The sequence below is a fragment of the Chrysoperla carnea genome, chromosome 5 (genome assembly GCF_905475395.1).
Source record: "Chrysoperla carnea chromosome 5, inChrCarn1.1, whole genome shotgun sequence".
In the NCBI taxonomy this organism is placed as follows: Eukaryota; Metazoa; Arthropoda; class Insecta; order Neuroptera; family Chrysopidae; genus Chrysoperla; species Chrysoperla carnea.
Window position 1 is genome coordinate 16,499,598 of NC_058341.1, and position 23,159 is coordinate 16,522,756.

Below are 23,159 nucleotides of genomic sequence, written 5' to 3' on the forward strand. Positions count from 1 at the left end.
TCCAGGTATAAAAATGTACCGATTAGAAAAAAACAGATTAGAGAAATAATATTAAGTTTAATTTTGTTCACTATGCAATTTGTATATCATATCTGTAAATAAAATTGCCTATATATGAAAAGGAAGTAATTTACTATTGATATTATATTATTTATAGCCACGGATGCTGCACTACGGAATTCCGCACGAATCGAATTAGTTTTTATGTATTTTAAGATGCTGTAAAAGTATTTATTATTTGAATGTCGCCTCGTCAAACAAGCTTATAACACAATTGAAAAATTTCCAGATTCCCTGAAAGAGAAATTTTTGGTTGTGAAAATTTTCGTTAAAGAAAAATTTGTCTAGCACGATTTTGACAACAGCTTTTGAAAATTTCAACCTTCATGAAATGGCCGTTCAATACTATACCTGGCTCTTGTGCTTTAATAAATTATAAAATTTATTAAATTAAAAAAGTTTCATGTCATGATATTCCAATAAACTATGTTGAAAATTTATTTTCTATGTTTATAGGAATAACTCAGAATATAAGTAAATAAATACTCAGATTATGGGAAAATGAAGTTTTTCATAAATAACAAGAGTATTAATATTATTACGATTATTTACACGACCTTGAAATAAAAAATTATGCCAAATTATTATTAATTATGTATTACGTACTAAATTGCTAATTACTTGTATGCTCTGTTTTTTTTTCTGAATATAATTTTTTTTTCAGTTGACCAAGTGACCTATATTTGATTGTAAACAGGTAAAATTACTTTATTATTCTTAGCATTTTAAGTGATGTGTTAAGTAATTAAGACGTTATTTTCATAAGTGTTTTGCGTCTTTGAAAAGGATGAGTAATTTTCACAAGTATACGCATCAACTCACTACTCATTGTCGAAAAGTTCATCCCTACTTTTGTAACAATTGAAGATATTTATCTTGTACAGTTATATTCTAGGATACAGCACGAAAAAAATCTATGAACTCTAACTCTCTACCGCGTAGTAAATAATCTCCCGAGCCGGTGTAGAGCATTTTCTTTTCTCTTACTCAATTTGGAGAAACTTGTAGCAATATACTGGCACAAAAAGGAGGAAAAGGGGGCTGAAAAATTGACCTTCGATACAGCTCGATAAGTTTACATGTTTGAAATTGAACAACGTTTCCATTACAGAGTCACTCAAAGAGAAATGATCTCAATAACTTGTTTATCTTATGTAATATTTTATGGCACTTTATTTCATTTCACATTGAACCGGAAATGTACATATCTAGGATTTTTTAACTAGTACCTTGTAAATGTGGCATTTTCAATAAAACTTTAAAAAAAATTTCATATAAAACAAAAAGATTAGTAATTTACCCTAGAAGAAAAGTCGACAACTTAACCTGACCAGTGATATCCACAAAATGAGGCACGCATAGTCCCTGCTGATTTATTTCGCAGCTTGAAAAAATTGTATTTCTGTCCTGAAAATTTATAAAATTCTAAAGGCAGAACACATAAAATTAAAATCAAATTATTAAATTATTTAAAATTTAATTGTATTAATTCTAAAAAATACAATAACCCAATGTATACATTGGTATTTTCTTCAGGCAACATCGTGGCAAATGGCAAATATTAATGAATTTTTCAGACAATTAACGGATGTAAAACCTATAGTTTAATACAGAAAAAGTAATTCGGGAGCTCCAAAATGGCGTAGTATAGCAATGTTGATAATTTTTTTCTATTGAAATTCTTCTAGTAAAACTTTGGACAATGCCAGAGTTAAAAAATGGAAAACAAATTTTCGACGGTATTAACTGAATTTTCATATTTTTTTGAGTCTTTTTACTCTATATATTTCAAAATCAGAGACAATACAAATTTTGCTTCAAATTTCAACGTCTGTATACATCAGGTTTAAACATCAATTTACATTTGGATACAATATTGCTGATTCGAAGCCAAAATTTTCTTTTAACTCCAATTATACAACAAAATAATCCAAATTTTCGATACAAATTTTTTAAAAATACGTTAATAAAAGAGGTAGATATATAAATATATATATAGATTATATAATCGTGTATCGATACAGTGCGATAATTGGTTAATAATTGCAGATAATAATATAGGTATATAAAATATTTTTAGAAATATCGTTTATAATAAAAATATCGATATATTCGATGAGATTCACCAATTATCTAAGAAATCATATCCAGTCTTTAATACATTTGCAGCTGGTAACAGGCAAGTTTTCTCATCTTGACTCGTATCCGAAGGTGTTTCGTTCATCGTTTCTGAAGGAGATGAATTTTTTGATATATTATCTTCGTATTTGGAGATATTATCATCATAGTTATCTAGAAGACAAAATAATATTTATTCAGTAAAAGTTGAAAATTTTCTTTTAACTTAGTTTAAGGGGATCGTGAAGTTAATGTTATTTTCCCTCCCATATTGCTTTTTACAAATCCAAATTTTCCCCATTGATCACAAAGATTTGAAAAAATTCAAAAATTAATTTAATACAATTGAGCCTATATAAGGTTTTTTGTCCGTTATTAAACATATTTTTAACCCCCGATCCAAACAGAGGAGTGTTGTAAGTTTGATTGCTATGCGTGTATGTTTGTCTGTGGCATCATAACTCCTAAACGGGTGAAGCGATTTGATTTAGAGTGTTCTTAGATATGGTTCCAGAAAATCGGTTTAGTTTGGAGAGATTTGCAAGGAATACAATAATAAATTTATACGCGAAAGAGAATTTTATTTATGAACTTTTATCTTCTATTGTTCTTTATTAACCGACTTCAAACAAAAAAGGAGGAGGTTATCAATCCGACTGTATTTTTTTTTATGCTTGTTACCTCAGAACTTTCTACTGAGTGAACCGATTTTGATAACTCTTATCTATTTGAAAGCTAGTGCTTCCCGTGTGGTCCCATTTCATTTTGGTCGAGTTTTGATAACGGTATCCATGTGAAAATCATAAAAGTCTTAAATTTGCATTAAGTATGCACGACAAGAGGCCGAATAACTCAATATCACGCCAACTGATTTCGATGATTCTTTTTTTAGTGATAAATTAGTTAGTGCACTTCAGGTTTACTAAAAATCACAAAATAAAAAAACTTTTAACAAAGAAAAAACCGACTTTAAAGGAAAAACTTTTCCAAAACAAATTAAAATGCACTAAAAAGTAAAAAAATAACGATAATATAATGTAGTTAAAATTATTGTTATTTTTGGAGTCGGTGTCAGCCAAGCTAATGTAGCAAACTGTTCTGTCAGAGTTGTTTCCTTGGTTGACACCGACTCCAAAAATAACAATAATTTTAACTACATTATATTATCGTTATTTCGGTTTTCTTTTTGGTAAAAGTTTTTTTATTTTAATATAAAAATACGGGTGAAATTTTCGTATTAATTTACAATATATAAAGAACTTACCAAAACTTGGAATATTATATTTAACCCCATCATCGATTAAAATATTCAATTTATCCGCAAATATTTCCTTCTCCTTATTCGAACTCACATTCTTATTTATAATATCCGACTTTAATAAAGGACTCCCTGGTAATACCGGAGCTTCAGAAAACACCCTCAAATCCATTTGAGATTGTGTTTTGTAACTGAACGGTGCTGAGAATTCATCACGATACGCAAAATGTTCGTCATGGATAATCTTCTGTCCATAAACTTGTTTCTCTTCTTTATCCGATTTCGTGTACAATCCATACTTTAATAACACTTCAGGTTTTATAATTGATTCGTTGATAATCTGCGATTGTTCCTGGGGACTTAACTGATCCCATAATTTTTCGTATGCGTTTTTTGTTTCAATTATGTCGGAATGTAAACGGGCGGCTATTGGATTTAGCGTACTAAAATATTGCTCAGCAATATTTGCCACATATTCCGACATTTTTATTGAATTTTATTATTCAAAAACTATTGGAACTGTGTTATGACGTTTCCGCCATTTTGAAAGCAATGGTTTTTTGTTTATATTTTATTATTTATGAGTCAACTTTCAGGTATTTTTACTTAACTTTCATACTTAAAATTAAGTATAAATACTTATTTAATTTAAAAAAAAAAAAAATATTAAAACTAAAATGTTGATTATAACATTTAATAAAGATTTTAATATTTTATTCAAATACAAAATATTTTGAGGATTTAATTAAGTAAAGTTTAGTTGAATTTTCAAGATATTTTACATGATTTAAGTTTATTACGAGGCTTGGAGCTGAAAATATTTTTACTGGTGGTAAGAAAAACACAAATTACTTAAATAACAGTTAATTTTATTGATGAGAAAATCATTTTCAAATATTTAATGAACTACAAAATAATTATAAATTTTTCTATTTATCTGGAATTGCATCTAAACCATTTTGCTTATAAGCATCGCCAGTTAAACGTTCATCCCGTTGCATCATATGTCGATCCCATCGAAAATCCAAATTTCGTCGAAATGCATTACCAAAAACTGCTTTATTTAGATAGAATGTTGCATATCCAGGTACAGCTAATGCAACTAAGATTATTCCAGCACTTGGTAAAATTTCGTACCACATTCTTATCCAAGAAAATTTTTATTCCAAAATAAATGATCCCCGATAATTACTCAAAAATTTTGTAGGTTATATAACCCCGACTTGACAATAAATGGATTTAGGGCATGCGCATAGGTAATTTTGATAATGATGTGAAAATCTTCATGTTTTTTAATAAAAAAAATTATGAAAACTTTGTAAATTTTCACACATTTCAAAAGATTCCGGTTGATTTTAAGCTTTAAAAATTGAAATATACAAAATGCATAAAATATTTGCGGATAGAAACTAAAAAAATTTATAAAAATACGGTTAGAGATATCTATTAATCGGTTGAATAGGGGTGAAATTTTAATCAAAAATTTCTTTTTTTTACTTTCTAAAATATGTTTATTTATTTACAAATCAAAAGTGTACGTGTCGAATTATAATTAAAGTGATTAGTTAGTTGTAATAGTTCTAAATAATGTCTATTTTGTAGTTAAAAAAATTGGCTGAATTCACAAAAAATTGATTTGTACATTTAGTCTGTGTAAAGTAAGACCTCGTGATTATTTTTTTTTTCTGAAAATGTCGAATTTTGGACCATGGGCATTTTTAACCGCTGGTGTAGTTGGTCTTGTTACAGCAGCTTCTGTTTTAATTATAGATTATTTCAAACAAGAAAAGCGCAGGGTAGATATATTTTTTTTGTACATAATATTTAAAATTGTTTCGAAATCTAATTTGTTTTTTGTAAACTTTTTAGATGATTATGTCCCAAGAATATAATAAATTGTCAGCGGAACTTGCTCATTTAAGACAGGAATTAGATTTATTGAGGGAACAACAACTAAACAGGTTTCTTTTCATTCATTAATCCAAATATTAGTGACCCCGAAAATAATTAATTGTTAAATATTATTTAAATTAAGTATGGAATGACTCAGTACAATATAATATTAAAAATTTTGTTAATAGGATGCGTTCTAGCATGTATATTTTCAAACAATACGCGCCAAAGATAAATTTAAAAACATAAATTCGAAATTCGATCTGCGTCGAATGCGTTAATGAACTATTCTCAACTATGTACTTAGCTTAGCCTATTAGGATCCAAAATTTGTAGACTATACTTTTGTCTTATTGCATGAAAAAAGTTCAATAAGAGATAGATATGCCGCTTAATGTTGCAATGCGCATAAACTAAATTGCGCTGTTTGATGAGTTATATTTGCCTTACTTTTTTTTCCTAAATATTTCCATGAAATCAAATATTTGTCCTGCGATTTAACATTTTATTGAATGCCCAGAAAGCCGAAACGTGCCAATTTCAATGTAAATAAGTGTAATAATAAGTATTGAATGCAGAAACGCATTCGGTATTTTATTCTGGAAGAATAGTAGAAGACAAATACATTATAACCATTTTTTAATTGTATTACTGTGTATAAGCAGAGTTAGGGGATGTTTTTCAAGGATCTGCAGTCCCCACTATTTATAATCTGCTTTAGACGCATTAGCAAATGAACTTTAAAGTTACTGCCTTGATATTAAAATCATCTCGATTTATGAATCTAAGTATATTTGCCTTAGTTTTTCGGAACGGTACTGTCAGATACTTTCTAGTTTTTATTTCTATCCTTAACGGAGTGAAAAAGTATATTCGGTTTGGCAGTGTCGATTTTTACGATTCATAGAACGCTCTAACTTCAATTAGAAACTTCTTTGGTATTGGAAAATTTTGTAAACAGATTATTTGATCTCTTTTTTACACTTTGGAAAGAAATTTCTAATGATTGAAACATTTCTTATTTGAAGAAAATCACAAAATGGTGGAGTTATTCGTCGACGTCGAGCCAAAACAAATGAAACTGCATCATCTGTTGGAACAGAAAGTGATGCATATATAAGTGCGGTTGGAACGGATTACGAAAGTGATGAATTCTATGATTTGAGTAGTGACGAGGAAAACGATTTTGATGTGAATAAATCAAAATATAGCGAATTAGAAAAGGTTTGAATTTGAAAGTTTTTTGAAAATCAAAATATTGCGTTAGATCTTCTTGGAATTGGTTGTTATGTTTGACCTTTTTGCAGATGTTGGTGGAATTGGATCGAAAACTTGATGGCGATGAAGATGACGTGAGAAGTGCTTTAAGAACACTACGTGACTTATTTACACAGTATCCAGAGCACACGGGAGTTTATTGGCGATTTGCCAAAGCTTGTCACCGTTTATCGGAATGCATTAGTGATACCAAAGAAAAATGGAAGTTAATTGACGAAGGTTTGTTTTGATTCAAAGAAGAGCTCGAAAAGGAATACTGTGAAATAGGAGAGCTAAAAATGAACCTTAAGTAATACCATGTTCTCTGTTTTAGGCCTTGAATATTGTGATCGTGCGTTAAATCATGATAAAAGCGCCCATGCACATAAATGGTATGCCATATTAATTGGTAGTCGATCCACCTTACAAACAAGTACCAAAGAAAAAATTAACGATGGCCATACATTTAAAGAACATTTAGATAAAGCATTAAAAATCGACCCAAAAGACTGGACACTTCATTACTTATATGGTAGATTTCAATTTGAGGTAAATGAGCTCTTCTCATCGGCCGTATAAGAAACTAACAAGTTGTTATTTTTCGGTAGGTTGCTGGTTTAAGTTGGCTAGAGAGGACAGCTGCATCAACTTTATTCGCAGAACCACCACAAGGCTCATATGAAGAAGCTATTAATAGTTTTCATGAAGCTGAAAATCTTTCCCCAAATCCATGGAAAGAAAATAGGTTATTATTAGGGAAAAGTTATTTAGCACTTTCAAATTATCAACAAGCTGTCAAATGGTTAAGGAATGCAAGAGACGCTCCAACAGTTTCCTTATCTGTAAGTTTTATGTATTTAAAATTGTGTTTGCGAGAGTTATTTAAGCTTAACAGCCCATGGTAGTTTATTTCCGCTGTATGTATTCAAAGCTATGGGTAAAGCAGCTTTATCCGCGACTTAGGTGATTGGTTTACACATAATGAGAACCCTTTAGATTTTACTCTAACATAGTTACACTAATTGTAAATATGTCAGAAAGTTTTAAAAGTGAACAATATTATGAAATAAAACAGAAAACCATTTATGTTGGTTATTAAAAATTATCATATTTCTTTCTATTCAGGAAGGGCTAGAAGTTGCAATTATCAATAGAAGCCTGTAAAAAGGGCCATGAACTATCATGACATAATGACATTAAGACAATTTTCATAAATGGGTGTAATTCCCTATTATCTTTTCATTTGAATATCGCCCTCAATAAATATCAATTTTAAGTTTTTCGTGCAATTAAAAATTTGTCCATGCTTCCTGAAAGAGAAGCCAATCAGCTATGAAAATTTGAGTGAAAAGTTGTTAGGCCCATGACCTTGTAACAGCTTCAAAAATTTTTGAAATGACATATAGAGGAAATAAATTTGAAAACGGCTTTTATAAAAAAGGGTATTTTATTTCCATTTTGTTTTTCTAATCTTTTCCAGGATAAAATTGCAGATGAAGAAATCAATAAGCTTTTAGACAAATATGAATCGTATAGTATTTAAAATAATTTATTTTTGATAAATAACTTTAGATATTTAATTTAATTATTTGCATTTAATTTTTAATGAAGATGCATCAGATAGCAGCAGCAAATCCTTTAATTTAAGTATAAAAAAACACAGGAATCGACTTTTATTGGATGCTTAGAGATATATTTATTTTTTCATTTGAAGTTAAAATAATTATGGAGCAGGGATTTATTAGGATTTTTGAGTGTATATGTGTGATTGTGGTTTCTATGAAATATGTAATAAAAGTACTGACGTCAATTTTTGATTAGCCATTGTACCCAAAAATAAAGAAAATGTGATGGAGTAAACAATTTTTTATTCTGAGATAACAAAGTAGATTAGAAATGGGAACGTAGATATCGAATTACTGAACTGAAAAATGTAATAATTAGTTTTTCTGGGAATGGTACTTTTTGGGAGCAGTTTATAGTTTTTTGTATGGGAAGGTATTATTAGGTTAGATTTTTTTTTTTAATGTGGGAGGAAACTTTCTGGTTGGTGATATAGCAACCGTTTAGAATCGTCTAGAATAGGGGAGTTATTAATATTGGAACATGCTAAATGTATTTTACGCACAGGTTGAATTTATTTTTAGCCAAAGCTAGGTAGCCATGGATACGGCTGGGTCTTCTAATTATTATATAGGATGTTCATTTGAAAATCTTTATTAAATATTATTTTGAGGTGTTGACTATCAAAAATTTATTTTTAGATGATAGTTTAAAATGAGGTTTTAAAAAAAATTGACAATTTGAATTTTAATATCAGATAGATTTTCGATTTTTTGCGAAACGTGGTTAAAGATTTTAATGTTTTCAAAATGTTTATTTTACGATTAATTATAGCTCTCTAATTTTTCCTCCGATATATTTTTATAAAGCTATTTAAAATTATTTTATTTTGTATAAATTTTCACAAAAATCGAAAGGACATAATCCGCGTTTTAGCAACTTTTCGATAGAAAATTAATGTCAGCTATGAAGGATTTGTGGTTGTCGATAAATGTAGATTTCTGTATTATTATAACAAGCTAATAACAGTTAATTGAAGCAGTTTTTGCATACAATTAACTCGAAAAATATTTGTTCAAACTTCAAATATAATGAAAATCAGGCGAAGTCTTTAAAAAAAAACTTCGTATTAAACTTCCCTTTATTTTCATGTTCAGATTGTGATAAAAATTTGGTGTTATATGTGAGTTAAATTTGCTAAATCCTCAGAAATTTACGTTTATTGATAACCACGAACTCTTAACGGGCGAGAGATTTCAACATAAGCTACAAAGTTACTTATGACGGGACTCTCTCATGGAAATGAACTGGGAAACGCAGAAAATTCTTTTTCAATAGCTGATCGATTTTGATATCAAACACCTCAAATATTACATAAATTTTGAAATTTTTAAATAAACATCCTGTCTATGATTGCATATATGAATAGTCGTGCAAGGTTCAATCCTGTTACTAACTATCGGCTCTGTGTAACATCCTACATAATATATTTTAATGAGCTATTTATTAGGAATTCTCTGTTGTGAAATCAGGGACTTATTAGTGATTTAAACAAAAATTATTCAATTGAAAAACAGGATGATATCCTTGAGAATAGTTATTAATTTCGTACTGGAGCATTCTCAAAATCTTACTACTTAAATATTTTTATACTTTTTTGACTTTGAAATTTTAAAAGCTTCTTTTATATGATGGACCTAGTCCTCTTATAGTCGATCGTAATAAATTCTCTGATAACACTCAAGTCCATCTTTTTAAATTAATACATTGTATATAAAAAGGCACAAGTGATGTCTTATTTCCTGGAGGTTTTTGAATTGCCTATTCTGAAAAATTTTACCTACCATTAAAATTGCTTCTTTAAGCACTCTGAAAATCGTGGAATAAAATAAAAATTGAACTTAAGTGTATTAGCAGGGACCGTTTACCACGATCAGCTTTTCTATAGGCTTTCGGATTTAAGTTTAAGTAAGTTTTAATTTTGTGTCTTCGATCAAATATTAATCAAATTGTTCATCTGGGAAGCTTTTTTTGTTAACACTTCACGAATTTTTCACTTTCGCAGTTCTTATTTGATACTTTTAATCACAATGTATAACTGTGATCAAAAATTTCCAAAACAAATGGAACTTATGTATTTAGAGTGGCCACACGAGAAATGTTAGTAATAATAGGGAGTTCGTTAAATAATAAAGAAAAATTTTTGTATTAAATAATTCAAGAGCGAATAATACTACTAAAATTTCATGCCTTGTCATTTTCGATAAAAATTTATACAAAATTTTCATGTTTTTCTTCGCTTCTTAGTTTCTTTCCCGTTTGGGAAGAGTTGTGGCCACCATGTTAAAAACTTTAAATAGTATGTATATTTTTCGGTGCTCAATTTTGATGCTATGATTTGTATTGGTTTAAAAAAAATGTATGGCCGGATCACACGATTACCATTCTTGGCAAAACGATTCCCTAATGAAATTTTTATTATATAGAATGCGTACGTTAAACTTCTAAGATCGATAGTAAAAAGCTTTGATTGGAATACTTCGAGGTTAGTCGATCTCAGTTTATACGAGTATAAACATTTATTATATTTTGATGAATATGACCGATCTCAGTTGTTTAATGTACTTAGTCATAAATATTTTTAACCCATAATATTTTCTAAATTGGATGTCTTAAAAACTTTGTTTCTAGTTGGTGAATACTTTCTGATTAACAACTCTTCTCTAAAATCATCGTAAAACTTTTCTCGGTTAAACAAGGGAATCTATCGCTTGAAATGGCCATAAAACAGCTCAATAACGGATTTTGGATAGAATTTACCAAAGTTTTTACTATAATTTACAATATTTATTCACAATATTATAAATAAAATAAATGACCGCCATATTGTATGATTTAAAAAATATGTTTTTAGGATTTTTAGGAAAAAAAAATTGTATTAAAAAATACTTTGTAATTTGAAATTATGAAAATCTATTGATTTTTACAATAAAATTTTAAAATGATAAATAAAAAAAACATTTATGCAAAAATAGTTTGGTTATTTCATTTTATAGTAATTCTAGGAAAATCTAATTTTAGAACTAATGATGTATTCTGCGTATAAGGTAGGTAAGTATTCATTCCAGGGTTTTCGGAGAAATGAAAATGCATGGCAACTATTATTGTGTGCATCTTTGAAAATTCATGTTCATTATTTCAATAAGGGTTCCTTAGCAGCAATATAAATATATTCTAAAAGCTTTAGTTTGATGTAGGTCAAAATTATCTTGAGAATCAACAACACCACAATCAGATATGAGAAAAAATCTATAGGATCTCTTTACTTCCAACAAAACTTAGCTGTGCTTTTTCGGAATACTAATAATATAATGGGGTTCATATGTATATTTGGATATTTGTACTCCTTCGAAAAAATCGAGAAAAACGCAAAAAAATTTTATGTTTTGGAACTTGATGAAACTCGGTTTGTAGGGTAATTTTGATCCAAAAAGTATAAAAATTAGGTTAATTTAATGATTGGATGCAAAGTTTCTGAGATATCGCCATATTTTGTTCGATTTTAGTCCGTATCTCAAAAACTATTGAACCAGTCATCAAATGCACCCGATTTTTGTACTTTTTGGGTCAAAATTACCTTATATACTGAGTTTCATCGAAATTGGAGATAAAAAAAAATTTCTTATAGACTTTTTGCAATTATTTTAAGAAAACTCCTTCGAAAAAATCGAGAAAATCGCAAAAAAAATTACAATCCATAAAATTGTGGATAAAGAGAGGATATGTGGGGGCCATAACGTGATAGCCTTTTAATGGAGAAATTGCCCAGCAAAGCGACGGGTATCTACTAGCATTACCGACTAAGATTTCTGATAACTTATATAATTCACTCACAGATGGCGAGGCTATAGTTCACAATATACCTTAATTTTAAAAAACTGAAGAAAGGCGTATGAACAGTATTGGAAAAATAAAAAATTGTAAGTATGAGGATTTAAATAGAATTATTTTAAGACCGAAAATAGATAGCTAAAGCATTAAGTTATAAGAAATTTCTGAAATTAATAAACAATAGTGACTTCCAGATAGCTTTTTGACACCAGAAAATCTGTTTTTCTGGCATTTCAAATGATTATCGGGCAATTTAATTTCCGTACTATTATTTTTTATTGTCGATAACTATTAAAATACCAGACAGGTTTTCTTGGGTCAAAACGCTACTTGAAAGATGCTATATTTTTAACAATTTCAAATAACATGGCGTGTGAATTTCATAGGAAAAGGAAATTTCCGGACAAAGAGAATAGGATAGAGAACAGCCCATAAGAGCTAATATAAAATCGTAGTGTACGAGTTTCAGCGTCTCTACCGAGTAAGGCTTTCAAACTTAATAGTTAAAAGTCGCCCCCGAGAAGTACACCGACTAAAGATATCACTTAAAATTATATTTCTTCTTCTCTTCTTCCTTATATTCTTTGTTCTCGGACTCTTACGGTTGATACTTTCCTATAGTTGAGGCTGATACTTCAGGCAGCACATTCCATAGTCGTCCGCGAATTTAATGCCTTTCCTACACTTAATATACCTTATATCTCCTCAATTGTTATTCAGGACATTAGAATATCCTTTCCATGGTTACTCCAAATTCTAAGTATGCATTAAGCGGTCTTAAACTTCATGAGTAGTACATTCGTTGCGACTAATTTTTAAAAAAATGCAACTAAAAACAAAATTCATCATCTGGACTAGAATCAGAAAGCTACTGGTAAGGCTTCTAAGAGCCAAATCCATCACGGTTTGTTTAATTTAAGATAGACTTGTGGGTACAGAAGTGTTTATTACATTTGTGTAAAAGTTCACATAAGCTATTTGTCCTAAATAATATGCTTTTAAACATTATTGAATTATGAAGCCATATATTAATAATATATAATAATGAAGTTATGCATGAAATTTGATTTTTTGAAATTCTAGGAAATATTACCATTCAGTTCAAATTAATTGATTTTACCTATGTACAAAAAAAAAAAACAACAAAACAAGTTATCTATATTTGTGCATTGTATGCAGGTCCAGGGATACATCAAGGATGCTGTGTGATGAAAATCAATATAGCTCTGTTGTGCTCTGAGCATATACATAAATATAAATGCACCCTACAACACTAATACGTAAGGGGATGTGAAACTTACCGTAGAGGGTATATAAGGCAAATTAAAACCACCACCATAATTTATTTGCCATGCAATGTTTATTTAGTTCACATTAAAATTTTCGTTTACGTTTTCATCTAAAATTCGTTATCAAAATAAGTTTTTTTCGTTTGCATTCATAAAAATGAATTTGTTAATTGGAATTTTTTATTGTACATTTTGGTATTCTAGTATTCTTGCTGGTAAGACTTAGTGTGTTTTTTTGTTTGTTTTGGAAATTTGCTTTTAAGTACTTAGCGCAAAAATTTTTATTTTAGGTTATGCTTTGCTTTATTGCCCAATTTGGCCTGTTTTATTTATAAGTAATAAATATTATCGAAAATTGACTGATTTAATATTTCGATTTTGGGAATTGTATCCAACGGTAAGTACGATTTGACCTTGAATGTGATTTTATTAGTGCGCAATTTAGCAAGGATATTATTTTTATGGCGCCATATGGCCTTTGGACGAGATTCGATATAAAGTATGAATAAATTTTTTTCGCTACTTCATTAATTTCCAGGATGAAATTTTAAAAATATTATTTTTGATCGTACATTTTGCTTACAATATATCTTGATTTTTCAAACATTAAATAAATTCGAATTTGAATGAACCTATTCACAAATGTTTCTTTCGAATTTTTCTTCATTAATTCTCAAGATACGGAATTGTAAAAGTATTATTTTCATTTAAATTCGAATTTGAATGACCCTATTCACAAGATTTTTCATGAATTTATTTTAATTTTTAATTTTTTCAAAATGAAAAATTTTTTGTTAGTTGCAATCTTGATTTATGTTTATTGACAAATGAAAATATTATTATGGCATTTGCAAATAAGGTAAATGAGTAAAATTGACTCGAAATTGCCAAAAAAATTATACATACATCAGTAAGTCACCAATAGATACCATGCACTTGATAATAAAAATGATATATTAAGCTTAATATTCGAAAATTTAATCTCGTCAAATTTAACAAGAAATTGTAGTCAAATATTGGTGCCATAAAACATGTATTATCTCCGTTAAATTGAATTTTTTGTCAATTATTTTAGGCGATGCTGCATTATTTTGGAACAAAATTTATTATAACCGGTGATCATATTTTACATGATGATCGTGCTATAATAATCATGAATCATCGTACTAGGACCGATTGGAATTTTTTATGGCCAATTGTACACTATGCAAGTGATCAATTGAATCATAATTTAAAATTTATTTTGAAAGATCCAATTAAATTTTTTCCTGGTCCAGGTAAAAGAAATTATACTTTAAACAATTAATTTTTTCTTAATTTTAACTCAAAATGTGTGTATTCAACAGGTTGGGTTATGCAATTATCATGTTTTCTATATATCAAACGTCGCTGGGATGAAGATCGATGCAAAATTAAAAATCTAGTTGAATATATCTCATCACTGAAGCGTAATTATCAAATTTTGATCTTTCCAGAGGGTACAGATTTAACACCAAAAACATTGGAAAAGAGTCATCAATATGCTAATAAATATAATTTGAAGGTAAATATTTTTTATGCTTATCCGGCTCGAAGGACCAAATTTTTTTAATGTATCTCTATGGTGATATCGGACAATGACGTCACTAGCCTAGATCTTCCTCTTTGTTTAGTTAGGAATTTTAAACGTACATATTTTGCGTACTTCTAAAAATTTTCAAAAACCAGTTTCACTTTTCTGCCCGTTCAGTCAGAATTCTTCTACTGCTTTTACATGTCAACAAGAATAAATTTTGTTTCAGAAATATTATCAGGTATTACATCCCCGTACAGCAGGCTTTTGTTTTTTGGTTAACCAATTACAAAAACGGAAACATTTTGACGCTATTTACGATTTAACAATCGTTTATGCCGATCATATACCACAAACCGAGCATGATATATTAAAAGGCTCACTGCCAAATCAAATTTATTGTCATATAAAACGTTATGGATCCACCGAAGTACCATCAACCGAAGAGGAGTTAAAAACATTTTTAACTCAAAAGTGGATGGATAAAGAGTATGAACTAGCTAATTTTGAAAAAACAAATCAATTTTTTATTAAAAATAGTCAATTAATTCAATTCAATAATAGGTCCAATATATATTTATTAATTCCATTCATATTTTGGACAATTTTACCATTTCTAACATTGTATATAATTTTAACAAATTATTATTTTCAAATTTTAGTTTTAATTCATACACTAGTTTTGTTAACAATCACTGTTTTAGGTGATACTTTTTTAAATTTTGAAATTTTCTTATATTATTTAAAACCGTGGTGTTTAAGATGATTTTTTCAAAATATTTTAAAATTAACGTCGTTTTACATCATCAGTTTCGTGTAGGTATTACAAAAAAGAAAGATATCTATTTGATCAAATATGTTTTGACTTTTAGCATTAAGGACTATGCTTTTAGGATTACATATTTTGGGATTGTTTATTAGAAATTTAAGATACCAAGCTCTTAAAAAGCAAAATAATCAATAAAAAACGATTAAACGAAACAGGCTGATAGTTTGTGGTATCGCTTTCTTTTTGGTTTGAAAGTTCGGGCCACCGAACCATTCTCATTCAATTAGAAAAAGTGTTGCCTAATTAATTGAACAGGCTGTTGTTTTGTTGCCTTGCTTTTTATCTGCTATTCTACTAAAGCCAATTCTGGATTGGAGTCGTATGTTGTTTGTCAAATGTCGTCGGGTGGTATTGTACGCGCAATGTAAGACCTTTTTTTTGAAATTTTATAAGGACGGAATTGCGCTTGCATCCAATACCGAACTTTCGATAGATGACAGTAAACTTTAATTTCAGAAATTGTATAAACAATTTTCTTGTCATATAGGTGTTTTTGTACTTCGTATATATCTTCAGGTAACTGCGAATGTGTAAACGGGTTAGAGCTGATTCTTCGATTGAAATCGTATGTTATGCGAATAGCTAGTCGGATGGCGGAGGCTCCGTATTATGTCTTATTTAACATTTAAAGAGGAGAAAGAAACACCATTTACTTAAAATTTTGAGAAATTTTAAACATGCTAACAAATAAATTTTTAAAAAGATTGTCTGAAACTTATTTTTTGAAACACTTGTATAATTATCAGATAATCTTTTTAAAAATTTAAATGTGACATCTAAACATGTTTAAGAATAATTTCTGAAAATTTTAGTTTTCAATGGTGTTTTCTTTTCTGTGTCGTCTCAACAACTTTAAATGTTAAATATGGCTTAAATTGCGCGCGAGTCCAACATTCGATAAACATACAATTTCAATTGTAGAGTACTTACACGTAATTATTTTTTAAAAGTTATATAGTTTTTGTAATAAAATTCCTACGTTTACATCTTTACATACAACTTATATTTCATATCTGTATAAATTTTGCATATAAAACATTTAAAATTTAAAAAATTGCTTCTGTTGTTTTTATACAGTGGAGGCAAATTGATTCGGAGAAAATAATCCTTAATTTTTTTGGACTATCAAAATTTAATCAAAAATTTACTATTTCATAGTATTGATAATAAAAACAGTATTCTTATTTAAAAAATGTTGTTCTTGGTGATCTAATTTTGACTGCGCATGTATATACTCAGGAATATGGCGGTTTATAAATAGATTTTTTTATTATTCCACGAATTTTTACGATTGTAAATTGTTTTAAGTATAAAGTAGAAAAAACCTAGTTTTGTTTTCGACAGAAAATCTATCGTGAGTGGTCCGGATGATTTCGGGTGAGTGGCTCAGCTCATGTGGCTCCGTAGTGGCTCCCCTCATGTGTCATCCGCCATCATCAGCTGCGCTCATCGGTCGGTTGACAAATTTTCGTTCCAAGAAATATGTTAACATGATTTGTTAACATTTTTAAATAATTATTTTTTCTCATACTTCAATTATTGTTTTTTATTTTATTTAACACGTGTTAACTGTCTAAAAAAGTTCCGGTTTCGGCCGAAACTGAAAGACAGATGCCGAAAATTCATTTTCGTATCCGGAAGAGGCTCCTGTTTCGGCCGGACACTAGTTTTAAGATAAGGTGAATTCCCCACCAGAGCAATGTAGAATGAGATAAATGTATTTTCCAATGAACTCAATGAAATTATAAATGAATATTCAATCAGACACATATTGTTTAATCATTACCGGGGGACTTCATGCAGTTCATTGGATATTTTTGTCGCATATCGCTTGTTGCTCATCGCCCATTTCTCTGTAATGTGACAGTGAATTCAAATTTAAAAAATACACTAAAATAATAGAAATATTTTAATTCAAATTTCCGTTTCAATCGCCATGATACCATCAGCATTCATTTTTTGAAAGCAGTTACACATATACCAAAGGAGTCAATTTGAGAAAGAAAACTGTTTCTATATACCTATATTGTGAATTTTTACCGACCTGTTACTATAGAAGCCCTTGAGTCACAGGTCAAAATTAACTGATCTATTTTAATAACCAATTATTTCAATTGAAAAATTTCTAAATTTGATGTAAACGTACTCAAAATTATTTTTTATTTCCAAACAAAAAAGACTCAAGAGATATATAGACTTCAAAGTTAATTTTGATGCAAAATGATATTCAACTAACAATTCTGAATCATTTTAATTATAGGCATGCGTAATATTCAATAGGACCATAAATCCAAAAAAATTTTTTATTTGTGATAAGCATTCATTTACCGTTTTTAATTAAATTTTGTTTTATGCACATGCGTAATAAAGTTTTTGCAAACAATTCAGAACTTTGTTCTTATTGATTTCAAGCAATCTAAATCATGCTGAAATGGTTCTTTTCAACCTCGTTCTCGCCATTGTAAATTGTAAAGAACACAGATCAGAATTTATGGATCGAACTTTTAACGATTATGTGTACGTTAATTTTCCTATTATATAATTTTGTAAAATATTTCATTATACATTTTTATCTCTAACAAATAGGTTACAGTTTTATCGCATTTATCTTATTTCATCTTATGTACATGTGTAATAAAGTTACACGACGGAAAACTGGATTATATATAAGGATATCTCCGATGATTTCATAAAAAAAAAGGTAAAACTGAGATCATAATAGATCTAGTTATATCTTAGTGGATGTCGCCCTATTAGCTCAGTTTGTTATGGCGTAACAAATTACGTTCGCGGTATGCTTAGGGTAGCGGGTTCGATTTCCATCGTCGCAACAAAATTAATTTAACATCTCTATAGCCTACATCACAATTATTGATGTACAGTAGTTCACCTGTGTACATCAGAGTACATCAACGTACATAATTGTACATCAATATTGGTCAACATTTATATCAATGGATGGTTCTATACTACATCAACTTATATTTGTGGACAAAAAAAATGCGACACTTTGCTGTACATCAGATATATTTGATGGTTGAAAAATACACATTAATTAATATGTGTTTTAATACCACCAAATATATCTGATGACAGCAAAGTGTCGCATTTTTTTGTCCACAAGATACATAAGCGTACATCAGTGTTTGTGTAGTAAACTACATCTGTTGATATAAATGTAGACCAACACTGATGTGGGCGTGGATGGACTTTGATGTACTCTGATGTACACAGGTGAACTACCGTACATCAATTTAGATATATTATTATCTCGGTTTTATTATTTTTTGATCAAAAGAAATCATCGGAGATATCCTGATATATAATCCAGTTTTTCCCGGTTATTTCAAACGATTCAAGATTTTGTTCTTGTTAATTTCAAGCAATCTAAATAGTGTTGAATGGTTCGTCTTAACACTGTTTAGGTCATTGTAAATGGCAAAGAACATGTGTGAGAATCTGAATTGTTGGATTAACCTTTTTAAGATGTATGTTCATTTTTCTACTTTTTAATTATTCTGTTAATAATAATTTATTAAAAATTCTTAACTCAAGTAAATTGGTAAGAGTTTTTCGAATTTCAATGATCTCGTTTTATGCATATGTATGGCAAATGGGGTCCGAGCAACAAGATCAACTAGAGTGTGGGTCACTTCCTCTGTGCAAGAATTGTTGGATCGACCCTTTTACGATGATGTGTGTCAGTTTTCCTACTCTTAAATTAATTTTGGTTTACTTAACTCAATTTTGGTAAAATTACTAAAAACTGTTACCACTTAAGATTAAGTCCTCCAGCTTAACTTAAATAAGTAAAAGTTTTTCGTATTTCAATGGTTTCTAATTTCGTTTTATGCGCATGTGTAATTAAAGTTTAAAAAAAAAAAAGATTCAGAATTATGGGTTGGATTATATTAAATATGATATTTTCATAAACCAATTTTATTAGTAGATTTTTCTAAAAGAAAGTTTTTAAATCTCTATTTTCGATAATATTTTTAAACTTATTCATAATTAATCATATAATACAATATATTTTTGATTAGTATGTTATAACCTCACCTAACCTAAACATTATAAAAAACCTTGAATAATTAAGTTGAAAATTTTGATTTGAATTAGTTTCTAGAGATAACACTATTGCTCATAATTTTTTACTGAACTTTTATGTGATTTTTAATATAAAATAAAACATCTATTACTAGTATATTATATATTTAATTAAGTACAAACACAAAAATTAGTATTTAAGTAACTTTTTCAGCAAAACAATTATACTCAATTATACATAGAAAATAAGCTGTGAATTCATGTTTAACGTGCCAAAAATTTAGTGTTAAATGTATTACACTCATGTATATACTCTTATAATAATTGTGTCCAAATCGAAACGTGAAATCAATGTCTGGAATGTGAATATTTGGTATTGATATTCCAGATCGCTCAGTTGATTCCATGTTTTTTTATTCCTTGCATGTATATGTTCCTTGATTGATGTACTCCTTGAGAAAATAATCGTCATCAGACACCAGAAAAAGGCATTTAACATCTTTTTGCTCTCTGGTACTTATGCAGATTTTCCGTGATCGTTGTTGATCGAATACCATCTTGTTATCAGCAACGATAACGTCCTGATGTTTGCTGACATTACTTAATCGTATTAAATTTTAAATTAAATTATTATTATCAGTATGTAATATCAGTATAACCGGTATTATGAATTGCTAGGTTAAGTTTAAAATTAGTTATCAGTTCAAAATTAATTAAGGACCTTTTAAACTACCAATAACATCGGTATATTCATTGTAATTATTAGGTTTGTTTATATAATAGGGTATAATTAAGAATATAGTGTTATTTTAGGGTACAATATAATGACATATAATTATATTAATCTATATTTATATTATATATTATTATATATAAATTTTAAAAATAAGTTTTAAAAAAAAATGGTATTTTTTTCCCTCCGAAAATATTTGTTATCATCTGCTTCAACATATTTAACAATCTATAACTATCGAATATTATTTACAATTGTTTGATTTTTAATATTTTTTATTTGGTCTATAAAATTTAAAAAAAAAAAAATTTATATGGCATTTGGAGGCCAGATTAGAAATTTCCAACTGAGAAAATTAATTGCACCAATTCGATGATGTTTCTGGTTTTTTGAGACCAGATTTTTAAAGTGTAGGTATAAATCATAATTAAACAATTCCTGTTAATTTATCATTAAATGATATTAAAATTTCTGTTATTCAATTATAAAAAAATTATGTTTTTTTTCTTCCGAAATTGATTCCTATTTAATCCCTTGATTTTTGGGATAAGACATCTACCGATCGAAAGTTATTACACCCTGTAGATATGAAATAAATATCAAAGGTATACTAATTTTAGTCTGAAGTTTGTAACGCTAAAAAATATTGATGATACGAACAAAATTTTGGTATAGGTGTTCATAAAATCACCTAATTATTCTATTTCCAGTTGTTCGTCCATCCATCTGTCCGTCAACGTAACTCACAACCGAAAAAAGATGTGCTGAAATTTTTATAGCATGCTCAGGACGTGAAAAGATAGCTTGAGTTCGTAATTGAGCAACATAGGTAAATTCATCTTGTAAATTTTAAACATTTTTTGTAAACATCATTGTTTACTCCTGAGAGTGAATTTGAGTTCTGTGGAGCTAATATGTCGAAACCTATAAATGATATCGGTTTCTATCATTCTATTAGCATCGTTGTTACTACGATGATATTAGGCTTGAACGACGACTTTTCGTGAAAATTTCAGACGGTCACAGTGTAAGCTTTAGCGAAAGATGATAAAGCAATAGTTTTACCTATTGAATTATTTATAAATTTTTGTAATTTCATTGAAAAAAATTCAATGTAATTGTAAAAATTTATACGTATTAATTTGTACTGAGTGTACAAACAAGAAGCGATTACCTTTTGGAGGTCATGTTATTATGATTTGTGATTTCATGTTGGTTACACGGAGAGAATTTCTAGAAAAACACCGCGGATGAATCTGTAGATGAAATATTTTCAATATTATGAATAGATTCTATAGATATGCGAAGTATTCGTATAAAAAATTATCAAAATTTAAGCAGGCACTGGCTGAGATTTGCATGGAATACCTAATGGTAAAAAAGCCTTTTTTTTGTGAAAAGGATTTATAGATCATTAGATTTTTCTGACCAAAATATTCAGAAATAATTTTTTAGTATTACAACTAAAAATCGTATAATATATACATTAAATTATGGTGGAAGCAATGGGAAGAAAAGCGTATGTATCTACTATATCCATATAATATGAAAATATGGTGAAAGCGGTTGGAAAAAAAGCAATGTTTTTATTATATTCTTTGTATTCATAAACTCATAAAAATTTCATTGGAATTTCAATTTCTTCTCTTCTATTGTAACAAAAATTACAAAATTCTTTATTCTGCATCTCAAAAACACCCTGTACCGCTGATATGTTTCAATCAAAATCTTCGAAATTGTTACCTGTTGTACATTTTGTTTAAACTGAAACGGATTTTATTACAAATTAAACTAACAACTTTTTTCATAATACCTTTAACATTGTGAATTAAAAACGTAAATAATACAGAGCTTGTTAGAATGATTCATTGGAAAATTTTAAAAATTATTCATTATCTAAATTTATTTTAGACATTTTACCTAAATTTTTAATTTATAATCAGAAAAAGTATAAAAGTATAAGTAATATAGATTTTCAACGCAGCATTTTAGTACAGTTAAAGATCGGCTAATAACGGAAAATGAAAGAAACCGCTCGCATTTTCCTAAAATCTCATGGAATGTGTTTCTTAGGTGTTAAAAATCATTAGTAACGTATGAGTTAGTGGCACAAATGTTTCTATTCATAATTACTAATCTTAAAAAATTAGTAATTAGGCAACTTGTATGACGTAAATGTTAAGTGTTTGTCAAATAATCCAAAACTATTATACATGTATAGCGTAAGCGTAATTCAAGTTGCCTATTTATCAATTTTGTAAGTCAACTTGAACTTTAACTGTTCTATTGAATTAACAATTTACTGTTATAATAACTATGATAATATACTTATGATATTATTTTGACACCTAACAAATACATTTCATGAGGTTTTAGCAAAATGTGTGCGGTTTCTTCCATTTTCCTTTATCTGTGACATCTTTAACTGTATTTTTAAACTTGCCGAAAAGGAAGCCACTCACAAGAACGTATTAATCATTTCACTTTCAAGTACGTATTAATCATTTAACAAAGCAACCTTTCTGGCCCACGAAGTGTATAACAAAACGGTATACAAGAACGAGTTAATAATCTGCTCAGTACTAATTAACAAAATAATAAGTATACTTTAGTTTAAACAATAAAAATAGAGGTAGGTGAATTGAAATACACATCATGTCTAAATGAAA

At 28.7% G+C, this 23,159-nt stretch overlaps 4 protein-coding genes across 4 annotated transcripts; 2 read left to right on the forward strand and 2 right to left on the reverse strand.

Moving 5' to 3' along the window:
• Positions 1-2,016: 2,016 nt before the first annotated feature.
• On the reverse strand, positions 2,017-3,982 carry LOC123300597 (uncharacterized protein C1orf198 homolog). The gene is made up of 2 exons (XM_044883194.1): positions 3,443-3,982; positions 2,017-2,352 (listed from the first exon to the last, which is right to left on the reverse strand). Exons 1-2 carry the CDS (start codon positions 3,918-3,920, stop codon positions 2,183-2,185), a joined length of 648 nt encoding a protein of 215 aa, XP_044739129.1. The 5' UTR covers positions 3,921-3,982; the 3' UTR covers positions 2,017-2,182.
• Positions 3,983-4,323: 341 nt separating this feature from the next.
• On the reverse strand, positions 4,324-4,679 carry LOC123299721 (NADH dehydrogenase [ubiquinone] 1 alpha subcomplex subunit 1). Its single transcript, XM_044882033.1, has one exon. It carries the CDS (start codon positions 4,576-4,578, stop codon positions 4,366-4,368), a length of 213 nt encoding a protein of 70 aa, XP_044737968.1. The 5' UTR covers positions 4,579-4,679; the 3' UTR covers positions 4,324-4,365.
• A 352-nt stretch (positions 4,680-5,031) lies between these two features.
• Positions 5,032-8,446, forward strand: LOC123299720 (regulator of microtubule dynamics protein 1-like). Its single transcript, XM_044882032.1, has 7 exons — positions 5,032-5,232; positions 5,306-5,397; positions 6,358-6,553; positions 6,637-6,826; positions 6,921-7,135; positions 7,195-7,428; positions 8,067-8,446. The coding sequence occupies exons 1-7, from the start codon at positions 5,128-5,130 to the stop codon at positions 8,127-8,129; spliced, it is 1,095 nt and encodes a 364-aa protein (XP_044737967.1). The 5' UTR covers positions 5,032-5,127; the 3' UTR covers positions 8,130-8,446.
• Positions 8,447-13,458: 5,012 nt separating this feature from the next.
• Positions 13,459-15,845, forward strand: LOC123300566 (lysocardiolipin acyltransferase 1-like). The gene is made up of 6 exons (XM_044883153.1): positions 13,459-13,544; positions 13,620-13,726; positions 14,405-14,606; positions 14,676-14,872; positions 15,111-15,432; positions 15,754-15,845. Exons 1-6 carry the CDS (start codon positions 13,487-13,489, stop codon positions 15,843-15,845), a joined length of 978 nt encoding a protein of 325 aa, XP_044739088.1. The 5' UTR covers positions 13,459-13,486.
• Positions 15,846-23,159: the final 7,314 nt, after the last annotated feature.